Source organism: Carettochelys insculpta, chromosome 5 (assembly GCF_033958435.1).
Source record: "Carettochelys insculpta isolate YL-2023 chromosome 5, ASM3395843v1, whole genome shotgun sequence".
NCBI lineage: Eukaryota > Metazoa > Chordata > Testudines > Carettochelyidae > Carettochelys > Carettochelys insculpta.
This window is the reverse complement of record NC_134141.1, coordinates 101,254,017-101,266,388: the sequence shown is the minus strand read 5'-3', so window position 1 is coordinate 101,266,388 and position 12,372 is coordinate 101,254,017. Positions and strand designations below refer to the sequence as shown.

The 12,372-nt window shown below is 43.6% G+C and overlaps 1 protein-coding gene across 5 annotated transcripts in view; it reads left to right on the top strand.

Moving 5' to 3' along the window:
* GHR (growth hormone receptor) overlaps positions 1-12,372 on the top strand; it is a 194,060-nt gene that overhangs the window by 157,164 nt on the left and 24,524 nt on the right. For 2 of the 5 annotated variants that reach the window (XM_074995610.1, XM_074995611.1), the window contains exons 4-5: positions 3,401-3,566; positions 9,381-9,510. In XM_074995610.1, the coding sequence (XP_074851711.1) occupies positions 3,401-3,566; positions 9,381-9,510 (296 nt within the window). Of the gene's footprint in view, positions 1-2,819; positions 2,900-3,400; positions 3,567-9,380; positions 9,511-12,372 lie in introns of all 5 variants that reach the window. The other 3 variants (XM_074995613.1, XM_074995615.1, XM_074995612.1) reach the window with 2 other exon arrangements.

The following is a 12,372-nucleotide window of genomic DNA, read 5'->3' as shown; positions in this document are numbered from 1 at the left end:
ATGTGATGATAGGGCCTTTGCCCTGATCCCAGTCAACACAAGGCAGTGTAGCTAGCAGGACATGGAAGAGAACATGTTGTACACTAGTTGCAAGGCTAATAATTGTGTTCTGCACTCTCCAGAATTCTTTCTTGAAGCTCCAGATGCAGCATTCTTCCTTTCCGATGTAGAAGACTCAGTAACCACAATCTGGTACTAAGACAATTACCTTGCTAATATGAGAGAAAGGAAATTCCTGTACAATTAGATAACATACCCAAAGCCACCAGTACAGGTTCTACCTCTCTAATCTGGCACCCTTGGGACCTGACTGGTGCCGAACAAGAGCATTTACAGGACCGTGGGCAGTCACTATTGTCTAGCAGCATTACCAACACTTGCTGGGCTCTTAGAAGATATTTAGGGATAAATTATGGCTACATAACAGCACAGAACACTGAGAGCCAGGACTGGTGGCTGTAAATAAACTATATGGGACCACAGAAACTTGGCCACGTCCATGATAAGTGGTAGTCCAACTAACTAAAATCATGCGGGATTTTGGGTGTTGCCAGAATAGAGTGTTGTGGATTAGAGAAGTTCAGCCTTTAATATAAGTATTTGTTACCACCTGTAGGCAAGCCAGCTTGGGTTGTGATCTTGTAGGATCTTGTAAGTGAAGTACTTTTGGGCTTGGTCAACATTTGAATGGGAGATCTCCAGAGCACGCCCAGACAGTATGGATTCTGCAGCAGGATTCTACTCTTTTCTCTCTAAGCTTGTGCTAAACTGCATGTGTTCAGTTGGAGGCCTTGCTTTTCAAATAAGACATAAAATCAAGCTCCTGCTCACTTGTATGGTTGGTAATCATTTTGTGCCATATTTCACACAAGGTGTATGGTCCTGATATTCTGGTCAAATTCAGGTTCGATGAGTTGTTCTTTTTTTTCTGCTCAGATTAGAGAAATTAACCTTCAGTGTCCCTCCTTGTTCCTGCTGAGTAGTGTTGTCAGCACAGATTTTCTGCTGTTTGCAACCTTGAAAGTAGTTACACCTTAGTGATAGATGAAGTGGTAATAGTCTCAGATAAGAAGAAGACGACGACTTTGAGATCCTTCTGGATAAATGTAAAGTATGATTACTATCAGTAATTTCAAATTTTCCTGTAATAAAATAATCTTTGCCTAATTTCCTAATGTTAGCAGTTTTTGAAAAGCTATTCTAGTCTACCCGTTGTTTTTATTTTCTGGCACAACAATGCTAGTTTGATTCCAGAGTATTAGATTTTCAGGGTAGTCTGTATGGTTTCTGCGTTTTACACATTTGGGTTTGCCCTTTTAAATTGTTAGATTTTTATTGTCCCTTTGTATGCAGTTCTGTGGAAAATACTTGTAATTATGCCCTGATATAAAGTATTTATTTTATGCTTTCCTTCATTTCTAGTTCACATTTAGAATCTTGAAAATGAAACTTAGAATCTTTACCATTTGCATCCTTTTCCATTTGGTAAATGTCCTTCATTTCAAATAGAACTTAATCACTTCACTTTTTTCGAAAAATACTATGAAATTAAAATTCAGATTTTTTAAAAAATATGATCGTTTCTGTGTCACAAACAATATCTTAGTCTTGGAAATGAAAGAATTTTTAATTGGATTTTTCTTGTGTTTTTCTTATTTCGGACAAACAAACATAATAGTTGTTTACACTTCATTTTACAATCAGCATCTGCTCAATTTTAAGATGAGATTCTCATGAGTTAGCCCAATACTACAGTATTATTTGTCAAAGACTAAAAAGAAACCTGGATGATTTGGATGATCATTGGCACTGGACAGTTTAATGTGGAATAGAAATATTCTTTCTCTTGTATATTGATAGTTCCTGATGGTCTGGTTCTTCATTATAGGGATAGTTGTGGGCCAAAGACCTCAGTTTCAAAACCCAGAGGCTACGGCTACACTGCATTCTGCTTTCGGAAACGGAATGCAAATGAGGGAGATTGAAAATGCCAGTGAAACACAATTTACATATCCCATGTTTATTTGCATATTCTCATGCACGCACACTTCTGCAAGAGGCTTTTCTGGAAGTGAAAACAGCTGTGTAGATGCAGATCCCTCAAAAACAAAGTTTTCAAAAGAACCCTTCTTCCTGAAACAAAATAGAAAGAAGGGTTCTTTCGAAAACAGGGTTTGTTTTTTAAGGAACCCCATCTACATGGCTGGTTTTGCATCCAGAAAAGCCTCTTCCAGAAGTGCGATTGCGTGAGAATATGCAAATGAGGTGTGAGATGTGTAAATCCACACCACATTTACATTTTTGATTTCACTCATTTGTATTCTGCTTCCAAAAGTGGAATGCAGTGTAGATGTAGCCAGAGAGAATGTGTTTTAAAGTGTGTGTTATGTAAATGTTATTACCCGCAGGCAGACTCCAACCTGGGACTTCTGGAGCTTAGTACAGGAACCTCTGTGGTTTGAGCTAAAAGCTAGCTGGTTCTCATCTAAGGCTGTAGAGGGGACTCATTCTTTCTCTGTGTAAATTGTCTATGTGCAACTACATGTGACAGAGAACGACACCCAGTATATGTGTAGGTTACACAAACACAGTCCTTATTGAAATTGGACGGTTCAAGCACAATCTTAATCCAAATCTCTGTGATCATAAATTCAGTCTTGGCCAAATGATTTCAGGCTAATCTGTTCCACCCTGTCTGACTCACATGCAACTTGCCAATAAGAGTCATGGATTCTACAGCCATAAGTTGTACATAACTCCCACCAAGAGGAATTGTATTCGGAGCATGTTGTCATTATTTTTCTCTGCTCTGATGCCAGATCTGGAAATAGATTGTATAAAGGAAGAAGACTGGTCTCCAGGAGAGAGAGTGTTCAGTACATATGCAATACCAAGACAGGTAGATGATGGTTAATATTTATTGATTCCTGAAATCTATTCCCGGTCTTCATATGCTACCATCACAATTTATTCACATTGTGATTTTTTTTGGGGAAAGGGGTTTACATAATATTCCTAAAATAAGTAACTTCGGTAAGATTGGTCTTTGTGCACACAGAGAGTTTTAAAAGATAGTTCGTGAGATCTTTGCTGAAGTGTAGAATCTGGAGCAAAGCATTAACATGGATGGCTTAGGAATTGTACCTAATCCTGCCTCATCATGGGGCACTGGACTAAATGTAGGCTCAAGTCCCTTCTGGACCTCTCTGTTTCCAATATGTCATTTTATTTTAAGTGTTTTCATTGGAAAGTCAGTAGAACACTGGTGGAACAGAAGGGCTTGCAGCTGGACACACAACCACTATACCTTTTTATGATAAGCATTAAAGTTGCACATGATTAAAAATGCCTGCAGATGTTTGTATTTGTCAACTTAGCATCAGTCATTCTGTCTTTGTAGTTGGAGCCCACGGTCACAACAGTAATTACATTGAACTCTTTGAAGTTGGGAAGAGACTATGAGGTACGAGTCCGATCAAGACAAAGTGCATCTGAAACATTTGGGGAATTTAGTGAAACCCTTTGTGTGGCTCTTTCTTCAGTTAGCTCAGTTCCACATAACAAAGGTAAGCGAGGAAAAACAACTCTGCAATTAACGTGTCATTGTAAACAATATCCTGCTTTCCTTAGCCGCTGATCCTAAGTATTTGGTATGTGAGTACACTAGAAACTGAGGTGACTGCAATAAAAAACACTTGATGGGACTGGACCTGTGGCAGAACAGAAGATCCTTATTTTGTGGTACAAGAGGGACAGATTCAGAAACAAACTCAGTGGAGCTGTTTCCCATCTTTGCAGAGATAAAAATAATTAATGTTAGGATTATTAATAAGTTCTATAGTTCATGTCATACAAATAAGGGCAATTAATGTTACAGTTTCTGGAGCAAGCTGGTCGCTGCAAGTGTCAGACCACATCTTACTTCAGTGCAGAGCATTGCTGTGCACTGTCAAAGCGTTTGCTTTCCTCCTGGCCTGCCAAAGATGGTGAGGGATAGTAACTTGCTGACTTCTGTTCCTCTACCTGCTTTAAAAAAAGAAAAGAAAAACAGCCGACATGAACTTTCCCATTTCTTTTTATCTAAAAATAAGGAACTGATTATTCTGAAACATTGTCAAGCCCTGAGCTGCAAATTTAGCGAATCAAAAGCTGGTATGATTGGCAAACGTACGTTGTGTTGTATTACTTTCTTTTCCAGGTGACTAGCAGAAATGTTCAATACAACTCGACCAAACAATGTCTCCAGAATCCCAGTTGTGGCTTCCTGGCTTGCCAGTGATCCCCCTGCACCAGCCTGGCCAGGACTCCCTGGCTGCTGCCAGTCCAGTCCTGGTTACTTTTCTGCAGCCCCTCCCAGCTCCCCAGCCACCAGCCCAGCTGTGACTGCCCAGCCCTGGCTGGGAGCCAGACTCCCAGCCAGCCCTCGGCTCCCTGCAAATTTTGCCAGACCACAATGTGCTGGCTTTCAGAGGTTCAAGCTATATTATACTATTGCTACCAAAGTAATATTAACATACTAGTGTCACTGGGAGTTCTGCCATGAATCAAGGTATGAGTGACCTACTCAGGCATGTGCCACGTTCCTTGTTAACACACAGTGGCCCTTAATGAAATTTAGGACTTGGTATTCTATCAGGGCTCAGTCCTTAGTGCACTGATTTCCCTCTGTCTTAACTCACATAGCACTTTGTTAAAGGGCTGCCCACACTTATTTTTTCTTTAATCTGTAGTAACGGGAGTATAGTTTGTTGAGTAGCTAAACCATATGCATGGTTGAAACTGAGCTATATGGAAAAGAACACCAAATTGGCCACTGACCGATAGACAGGCCCACCAACAGAGAGGGACAGTTGCCCCAGGGTCTGGCCTTTCAACGACGTCTAACACTCTGGCCACCACCTCTGCTAAAGCAGCAGAGGCAGCGACCAGGGCACCCGGCCCCTTTGGAAGGCCGCAGCACTGTGCCGCCATAGTGCACATGGCTCTGAATGAGATTGGGGGGAAGGGCCAACTGCTCTAAGCCCCACCCCTTCTGCCCTTATCTCTTCCCCTTCTGGGTGCGGAGAGCTGGTCCTCCCCTTCTCACCTTGCCCCCAGCCCGTGCTGGCTATTGGTACCGCTGCCCATAAGGAACCACAATAGGTAAGTGACATGCTTGCATTCTCAATTATTTCCATAAAATGCATGGGTTTTGCTACTGTCGTGGAGCAGCTGAGCCAGAGCTCAGTCCATAGCTAATATGTGGTCATAACAAAATAAGCAGCAGGGTCAGAAGTATTATCTGGCTTCTATATCATGACTGTAGTAGTTTTACATTCTACCACTGACACCCCAAACAGGCGCTAAGAAATTTTACCCAGATGTGCTCTGTTATAATGGAAGCCAGAGACTCATAAGGGTGTTCCCAACTGCATAATACATTCTGGTGTTGGGTTGAATTTTTAGGAAATGTGATGTTGTAAATAGCTGCTAAAGTGCACAGAGTGAATTTTTTTTTTTTTTTTTTTTTGCCTGACTGAGTCTGTTTGAGAGCACAGCTGACATGGTCAGGCTGGAAAACAAGAATAGACAGTCAGTGTTTTGTTTTGCTGCTTTAAATCTTATCTTGCGGTTCCGAGATGTATGACTTTACCTGTCAGAGCCTAAACGTACTCACATTGTCTAAATTTATATCACTTTAGCCATTGTGTTAATTTATCTCATTTCGGTTGCATTCAGGAGATAGAGCTCATGCAGAGCCCTGTAAAATGTCGATTACTGATTTTTGGTGAGAAGTAAAGTATACTCAGGGGACTGGCTTAAAGAGTGCCAAGTATTAGTCAAGTTCACATGTTCTGCAATCAGTAGGATTTCCTGTCGTGTAGCCTAGAAACTTGACACAGCCTAGAAGCAATCAGCTAGAATTTTTTTTATTACAAACTCTGGCACTGATGTTTAAAAAACAAAGTCATAAATTTCAAGTCAGGAAAGTGAGTACATATGTTTTGTAGGGAAATCTCTTTCACACCTAAAAGCTTTTGTGCCTGTTAACAGATCAACTTATTCAAAGATTGGCTTGAAATAAACGTAAGACTCTGTCATGGCCAGATGGCAAAAGAAGGGAGAAATTTTCTCCTAAGATTAGGGAGTTAGACAGCAAATCACCCCCTTTGTTTGATGTACAGTGCTTATGCTGCCCATCAGGACTGCCTGCAACTTTGACAATGTTATCTGTGTATCCAGCAGTTTTTGGATATTATTCAGTTCCTTGTTTCATCTCACATATATCATGGTGAATGTGAGTTCAGATTTAACTGGAGATGGTGCCCTGGGCTAGACCCAAGATCCCGATCTCCTCCCAGATGTTAGACTTGCTTCTTACCAAATCTAAACTTTCTTGCACAGCATGGGTCTGGCTCTAGTTCTAACCATTCTGAGGAGTGCCCAAGCAGCATAAGGCAAGGGGAGATCAGATGAGACGTCTTTCTCAATTAAGTCCACACATGAATCAGATGGAGCTTTTTGTGAACAACAGACGATGTGTTTTTCAGTAGCTGGGGCTGAGTACTTCCTCAGAGTCTCCAGCACCTGCCAGCCCAGGAAATAAGAGATCTACATTGCCAAAGTAGGAATACTGAATGGTAGTACAAAACGGGGCCCATAAGAACTGGTTTTGATTTCAGATATCTGTATTTTGTTATCTGAAATTGCAGCATCATTCATTGATAAAGAACACCTACACAATCCATGCTCTAGAACATAATGTTAATGGAGGAGGTGCAGGGTCTGGGATGGAAGTTGGGTGCAGAAGGGAGCTTGGGATAGGGGAATAGAGTGCAGAAGGTGGTGTGGGGTCTGGTAGGGTGTTTGGGTGAAGGAGGGGGTTGTGACCTGGGGCAGAGGATTGGGATGAAGGGAGCTGCATGGTCCTGGAGGGGGTATGGGTGCAGGAGAAGTGGTGCAGAGGGTTTGGGTTGAATGGGGTAAAGACACAGGAATGGGGAAGAGAGTTGGGAGGGAGGCAAGGGCTGGGGTTCCAGAGGCAGGATAATATTAAGACATGAACACGGGACTTTATCTACATCTGGAATTGAGAAAATGAGCCATTGTAGAGCTGCAAAAGCTGAAATATATGAGCCCTGCTTTAAAAAAGAGTGAGCACATTTTCTGAAGGGTCTTCTCAGTTTATCATTTTCTTAAATTTTTATCTCTTTGACTGAAATTGGTCACAGTTGTTCCCCATCCATGTAAAGTGGAAATAGGGCTGTGATGGCTCTGAACTCCTTGCATAGAAAAGGAATTTTATAAGCACCTTCACCTATGTCAGTAATTGCCAATTGGTAGCAGAGAAAGAGTTCTGCTTCTGGCTCTGTAATAAGTGTGCATATTAACATTGCTTTGTTTCTTCAATTTATTTTTAAACACAGAAAATTCCATTGGATTAAGCTACATGAATTGAAAAAAGAAATCAGTAAGAAGTCAGGAAATGAAAGAAGTTGCTTTTGCAGATTTTTACTCCACACTACACCACGTGCATACTTTTGTATATGTATTACTGGACAGTCCAGTTCCTTGATCACAGACAGAACTGAGCAAATAATTTGTTACTCGCTTTCAGAGTGGGGGTGCTTACCACTTTCAGAAAGCCAGGCCCTTTTAAAATGTCTCAAATTGGGTACACAAAGTGGTAAATCAGTTTGGAAAATCCTAGCCTGGTGCTTGAGAGTAGTACTGTGTTGATACCCACAGTGTGTAAATGTGATCATTAAAGCTCACATTTGTGCCTCATTGTTGATTCTAAATGCTTTTATTTAGGGAGCGCCTAGTAATTTAGATGATGAGCATGGTTTAAATTTGTGGTAAAATAATCTGTGCAAATTATAATACAAATGTATGTGGAGATCAGGGTTAGGTGTTTCATGTTGGTTGTCAGTTACTCCTACTTCTTATTTGTTATTTATAAATAATTTGACATGTTCTGAGCATATACAGATAAACATTTACATTTTCTACTTCACCTCTCTGGGGTTCTCTTTAGGCAGCCTCTGAATGACAGGCAACTAAAGGTTCACAGAATCAGCTCAAATGTACAGAGAAAGTCATTTACATTTCTTCATGCTTCGTGATTACTTGTATTTAATGAATGTTTTCTGTGAAGACTTGCTGAGCTCAGGAAAGAAGCCAGGCAGGCCCGATAACATACAGGTCTGTCTCATGAAAGCTCATCACCTAATAAATTATTCTCTTAGTCTTTAAAGTGTTACTGGACTGCTTTTTTGTTTTCATAGTATATAGACTAGCACCGCTAGCTCTCTGTTACTGTACCCTTTCTTTGTTTTTCAGCAGGTCTGTTACTGCCTCTACTTCCCTGTTTGTAAATTGGGAATATAATACTTGCCTACCTTTGTCACATGGTGTTTGAGAGGATTAATAGGGTAATAGTCCTGCAAGACCCCCCACATATACACAATTCACTAATATCATTGTACTGTTCTAATTAGGATGACGAACATGTCACAATTTTGTAGGACGAAAGCAGGTATATGGGGCTCGCGTGCTCTCTCTGTCGCTCTCTCTCTCTGTGCCTGTTACCCGTCTGGCCACCTATCCCGATTTCTCACCCTTTGTATCTTCTCAACTTAGTGATGATCATTTTTCAGATGTTGACTTGAAGCTGCACCATTCATTTCATGGGTCTGTGATATGTCTGTACGGATGGAGAACAGGAATTGTGGACATTGAAGCATTAAGTGATAAAGCAGATATATGCTTAAAACCGCCATTGTGTCTGTTAAACTGATTCTGTGTGTTGAGTCTGTTCTGGTATTGCTATGGTCTGAAGAAGTGGGTCTGTCCCACGAAAGCTCACCTAATAAATTATTTTGTTAAAGTGCTACTTTACTGCTTTTTTGTTATGACACTTAAGATTTCCTTATTGCATTTCTTATTTCAAGTAGCACTTATTAGTATTGGACTGAAGAAGAAAATTCTGGAGGTCAGAGCCAGGTCTCATGCAAATCAATGTCAAATGTCCCATTAAGTTCAAAGGGACAAAATTTCACTCTGGATCTTATTTCAGACACTCTGTAGTTTGGCCACATTAGATCAGAGTTTTTGATTTGTTGAGTTATCAATGTCTGCATCACTTGCAAAATGTGTATATGACTTTGTGATTGGGTGATCAGCAGCCTCAGAATATAAGACCTTTTGAGGTCTGAAATGTGTAGTCTGGTCACATTTTAGTGTTTGCCTTCCTGTACATACAAACAATTGGGGGAAGGGGAGAAAGTCATCTGAAGATGGTAATTGTTAAAGTGGCACCCTGGATTTTGGCTTCATATTTGCCTGGTTTTACATGTTTCTTTTATTTCTTTCTTTTCTCTTCCCGTTTTTCATTACAGTTATTTTGGGACGGCCACAAACCATCAAGTGCAGATCACCTGAACAGGAGACGTTTTCATGTCATTGGACTGATAGGGATTTTCACAACCTCACTGCTCCTGGAACAATACAACTGTTGTATATGAGAAGGTAAAGAGAACATATAATTTAAATGCCCAGCCATTCCTGTGCTGCTCTGTAAAATCCAATTTAATTCCTTTCATGCCAAGGAAAAAGGTAAGGAGTCACAGTTCAAGTAAGGGAGAATAGTAACAGAGAGATAGCCATGCTATTCTGTATACTATCAAAACAAAAAAGCAGTCCAGCACTTTAAAGACTTTAAAAAGCACTTTAAAAACTAACAAAATAATTTGTTAGGTATCAAGATATGAAGAAGTGGGTCTATCCCACGAAAGCTCATCACCTAATCAATTATTTTATTAGTCTTTAAAGTGCTACTGGACTGCTTTTTTTCCAGAAAGGGGCAGCTAAATTTACGTGGCCCTCTTATTTAGCCATGGGGAATTTTAAAAAGAAGGTGCAGGCAAGACGTGAAAGTTGATGGCCCCTGATCTGCCAATGGCTTGAACTGTGTACTCCTGAGTAAACCATGAGTGTTCTGGCAGCTGGGGCTTCGGAGTGAGAGCTCCAGGGTGCACGCTGGTGTTCCAGGGATGTGTGGAGGGGTAGGGTGTTCCAAGGTGCCAACTGGTGCTCAGAGGGAGAGGCTCTGGAGTACTGCTGTTGCTGTGGAAGAGGAGCTCTGAGGTTCCCACTGAGGCTCCAGGGAGCCAGCTGGCACGCTAGGGGAAGGGAGAGGTGGCTCTGGTGTTCCCGCTTGTGCTCCAGAGGGGTGTGGTCCAGGACCACCAGCACCACTGCTTGCAGAGAGTAGGGAGGCAAATGTGACTGCCACCACTGCTGCTTGTGGGGGAGAGGTCACCAGTGCTTGAGGGTAGAGCAGCCTGAGACTACTGTCGCTGTGTGGGTGTAAGAGGGTGGCTCAGGACCATCACTGATCCTGGCATAGGGGTGGCTAGGGGCTGCTGCCACTACTGCCACAGAACTACTGCGGGTGTGGGCAGGGCCTGTGTGGCTAGTCCTGGCTCAGCCTGAGCTTCTCCCATGGCCCTGTGATCAGTTGCACCAGTTGGCTGCAGAAGCCATGGAGGTCCCAAAAGGTCACAAAACCCATGATGTCCGTGACAGACTTGCAGCCTTCGGCATGCAGCAGTCTCCAGAAACGTGAGAGCTAGCACACGCATGGTGCAGTTCAGGGCTTCAGCCACACCACTGCTGAAGGCCCAGGTTCCAGCAGACATGCCCTATGGGGCTGAAGCCCAAGACCCCCTTCTCCTCTAAGCAGAAGCTCCTGCCACACTGACCCACCTCAAGGTGGGTCCTGAGCTACGCCCCACACTTGGGTAAGTGGAGGATGGGGGGATTTGGCCACTTCATTTTCAGGTGAATGTTTTGAAACCAAAGATGTGTGTTGTTTGTCAAACTTAATGCAGTGACTCATACGGATTGGGAGGGAATGCATTACATGCCGAAAGAAACATTTTCAGTAGAAATAGGTTCAACCTGCCAAATCTGGAGGTGGAACACCCTATAGTTCGGAGAAGAGGTTTAGGATATGGCGCTTTGGTTTGTTCCCTGTGACCCTGACAATCAGCTATGAAGCTAAAGCCAGGTTTTTTAATCTTACCAAGTTTGAGCTGTGTTCATATCTGGGGTTTTCCTTCAGGCCCATGAAAATTTCTGGTTCAAGCTTTATCAGAAGGCTCCTAAGTCAGTTACTAGTTTCAACTCCTTTGAATCCCAAATGCCCAAAAATGTCACTAGTCCATCTAATGTAAATAATTACGAGATTGTTGTATCTGTGTGTGTCCACCTGTAGAAAATGAGTTATAAAGATTAAATAGGTTTCATTTAATTCTGCAGTATAACCATGCCACTTGAATTGCCCACATCATAGCTGCGTTTACACTAGCCAGCTATTTCGAAATAGCCGAGCCAACTTCAAAATAGCGCCCGGCGCATCTACGAAGTTGAAATCAACGTAAGGCAGAGAGATGTCGAAATCGCTATCCCCATCAGAAGATGGGAATAGCGCCCTACTTTGACGTCCAACATTGAAGTAGGGCATGTGTAAAAGATCCGCATCCCACTACGTCGAAATAGCAGGGTCCTCCATGGCAGCCATCAGCTGAGGGGTTGAAAGACTCTCTGTCCAGCCCCTGAGCTCTATGGTTGCCACGTGCAGCAGCCCCTTAAAGCTTCCCGCCCCCTTATTTCCTGTGCCAGGAAGCTGAGAGTGTGCAGGCAGCAGCACAGACACGTGCACAGCCCGCACGCCCTCCAGATGCCCCTGTCCACCACCCAGCACCCATGGCAGCCATCCAGCCCCCCAAGCACCCACAGGGCACCCCCCCATGGGACCCAGGGCTCCCAGCCATCTAGCCGGGGGGGAAAGAGGCGGCGGGGCCCCTCCTGGTCAGACGCCGAGATCCAGGACCTGCTGGGGCTTTGGGGTGAGAAGGAGGTGCTCCAGGTAATGGGGAGCAAGCGGCAGAACGCAGACGCATTTGCCCGGCTGGCCAAGGGTCACCCTGTCTGCACTCCTGACCATGTCAGGAGTAAGGTCAAGTAGCTGCGGCAGGGTTACGCCTGGGTCTGGGACATGGCAGCAGCAGGGCGTTCAGTGCGTGGACCACCCGCAGGGGAAGGACATGAGCACCCGTGAGGGGTGTGTAGAGTGTGCCTGGCTCCCCCACTGGGTCCCCCCCTCCCCCCTGGGGGCTCCCCCTCCCCCCCATCTCCCCCCTCTCCCTGGTCTCTACCTCTCCCCCTGGGGTCTCCCCTTACCTCCATGACGACAGCCCCGACGGTGGCCTTGCCCACACCGAACTGCTGCCCTATGGATCGGTAGCTGTCTGGAGTGGCCAGCTGCCAGACAGCGATGCCGACCTGTTTCTCGATGGTGAGGGCACATCGCATGGGGGTGTCCTG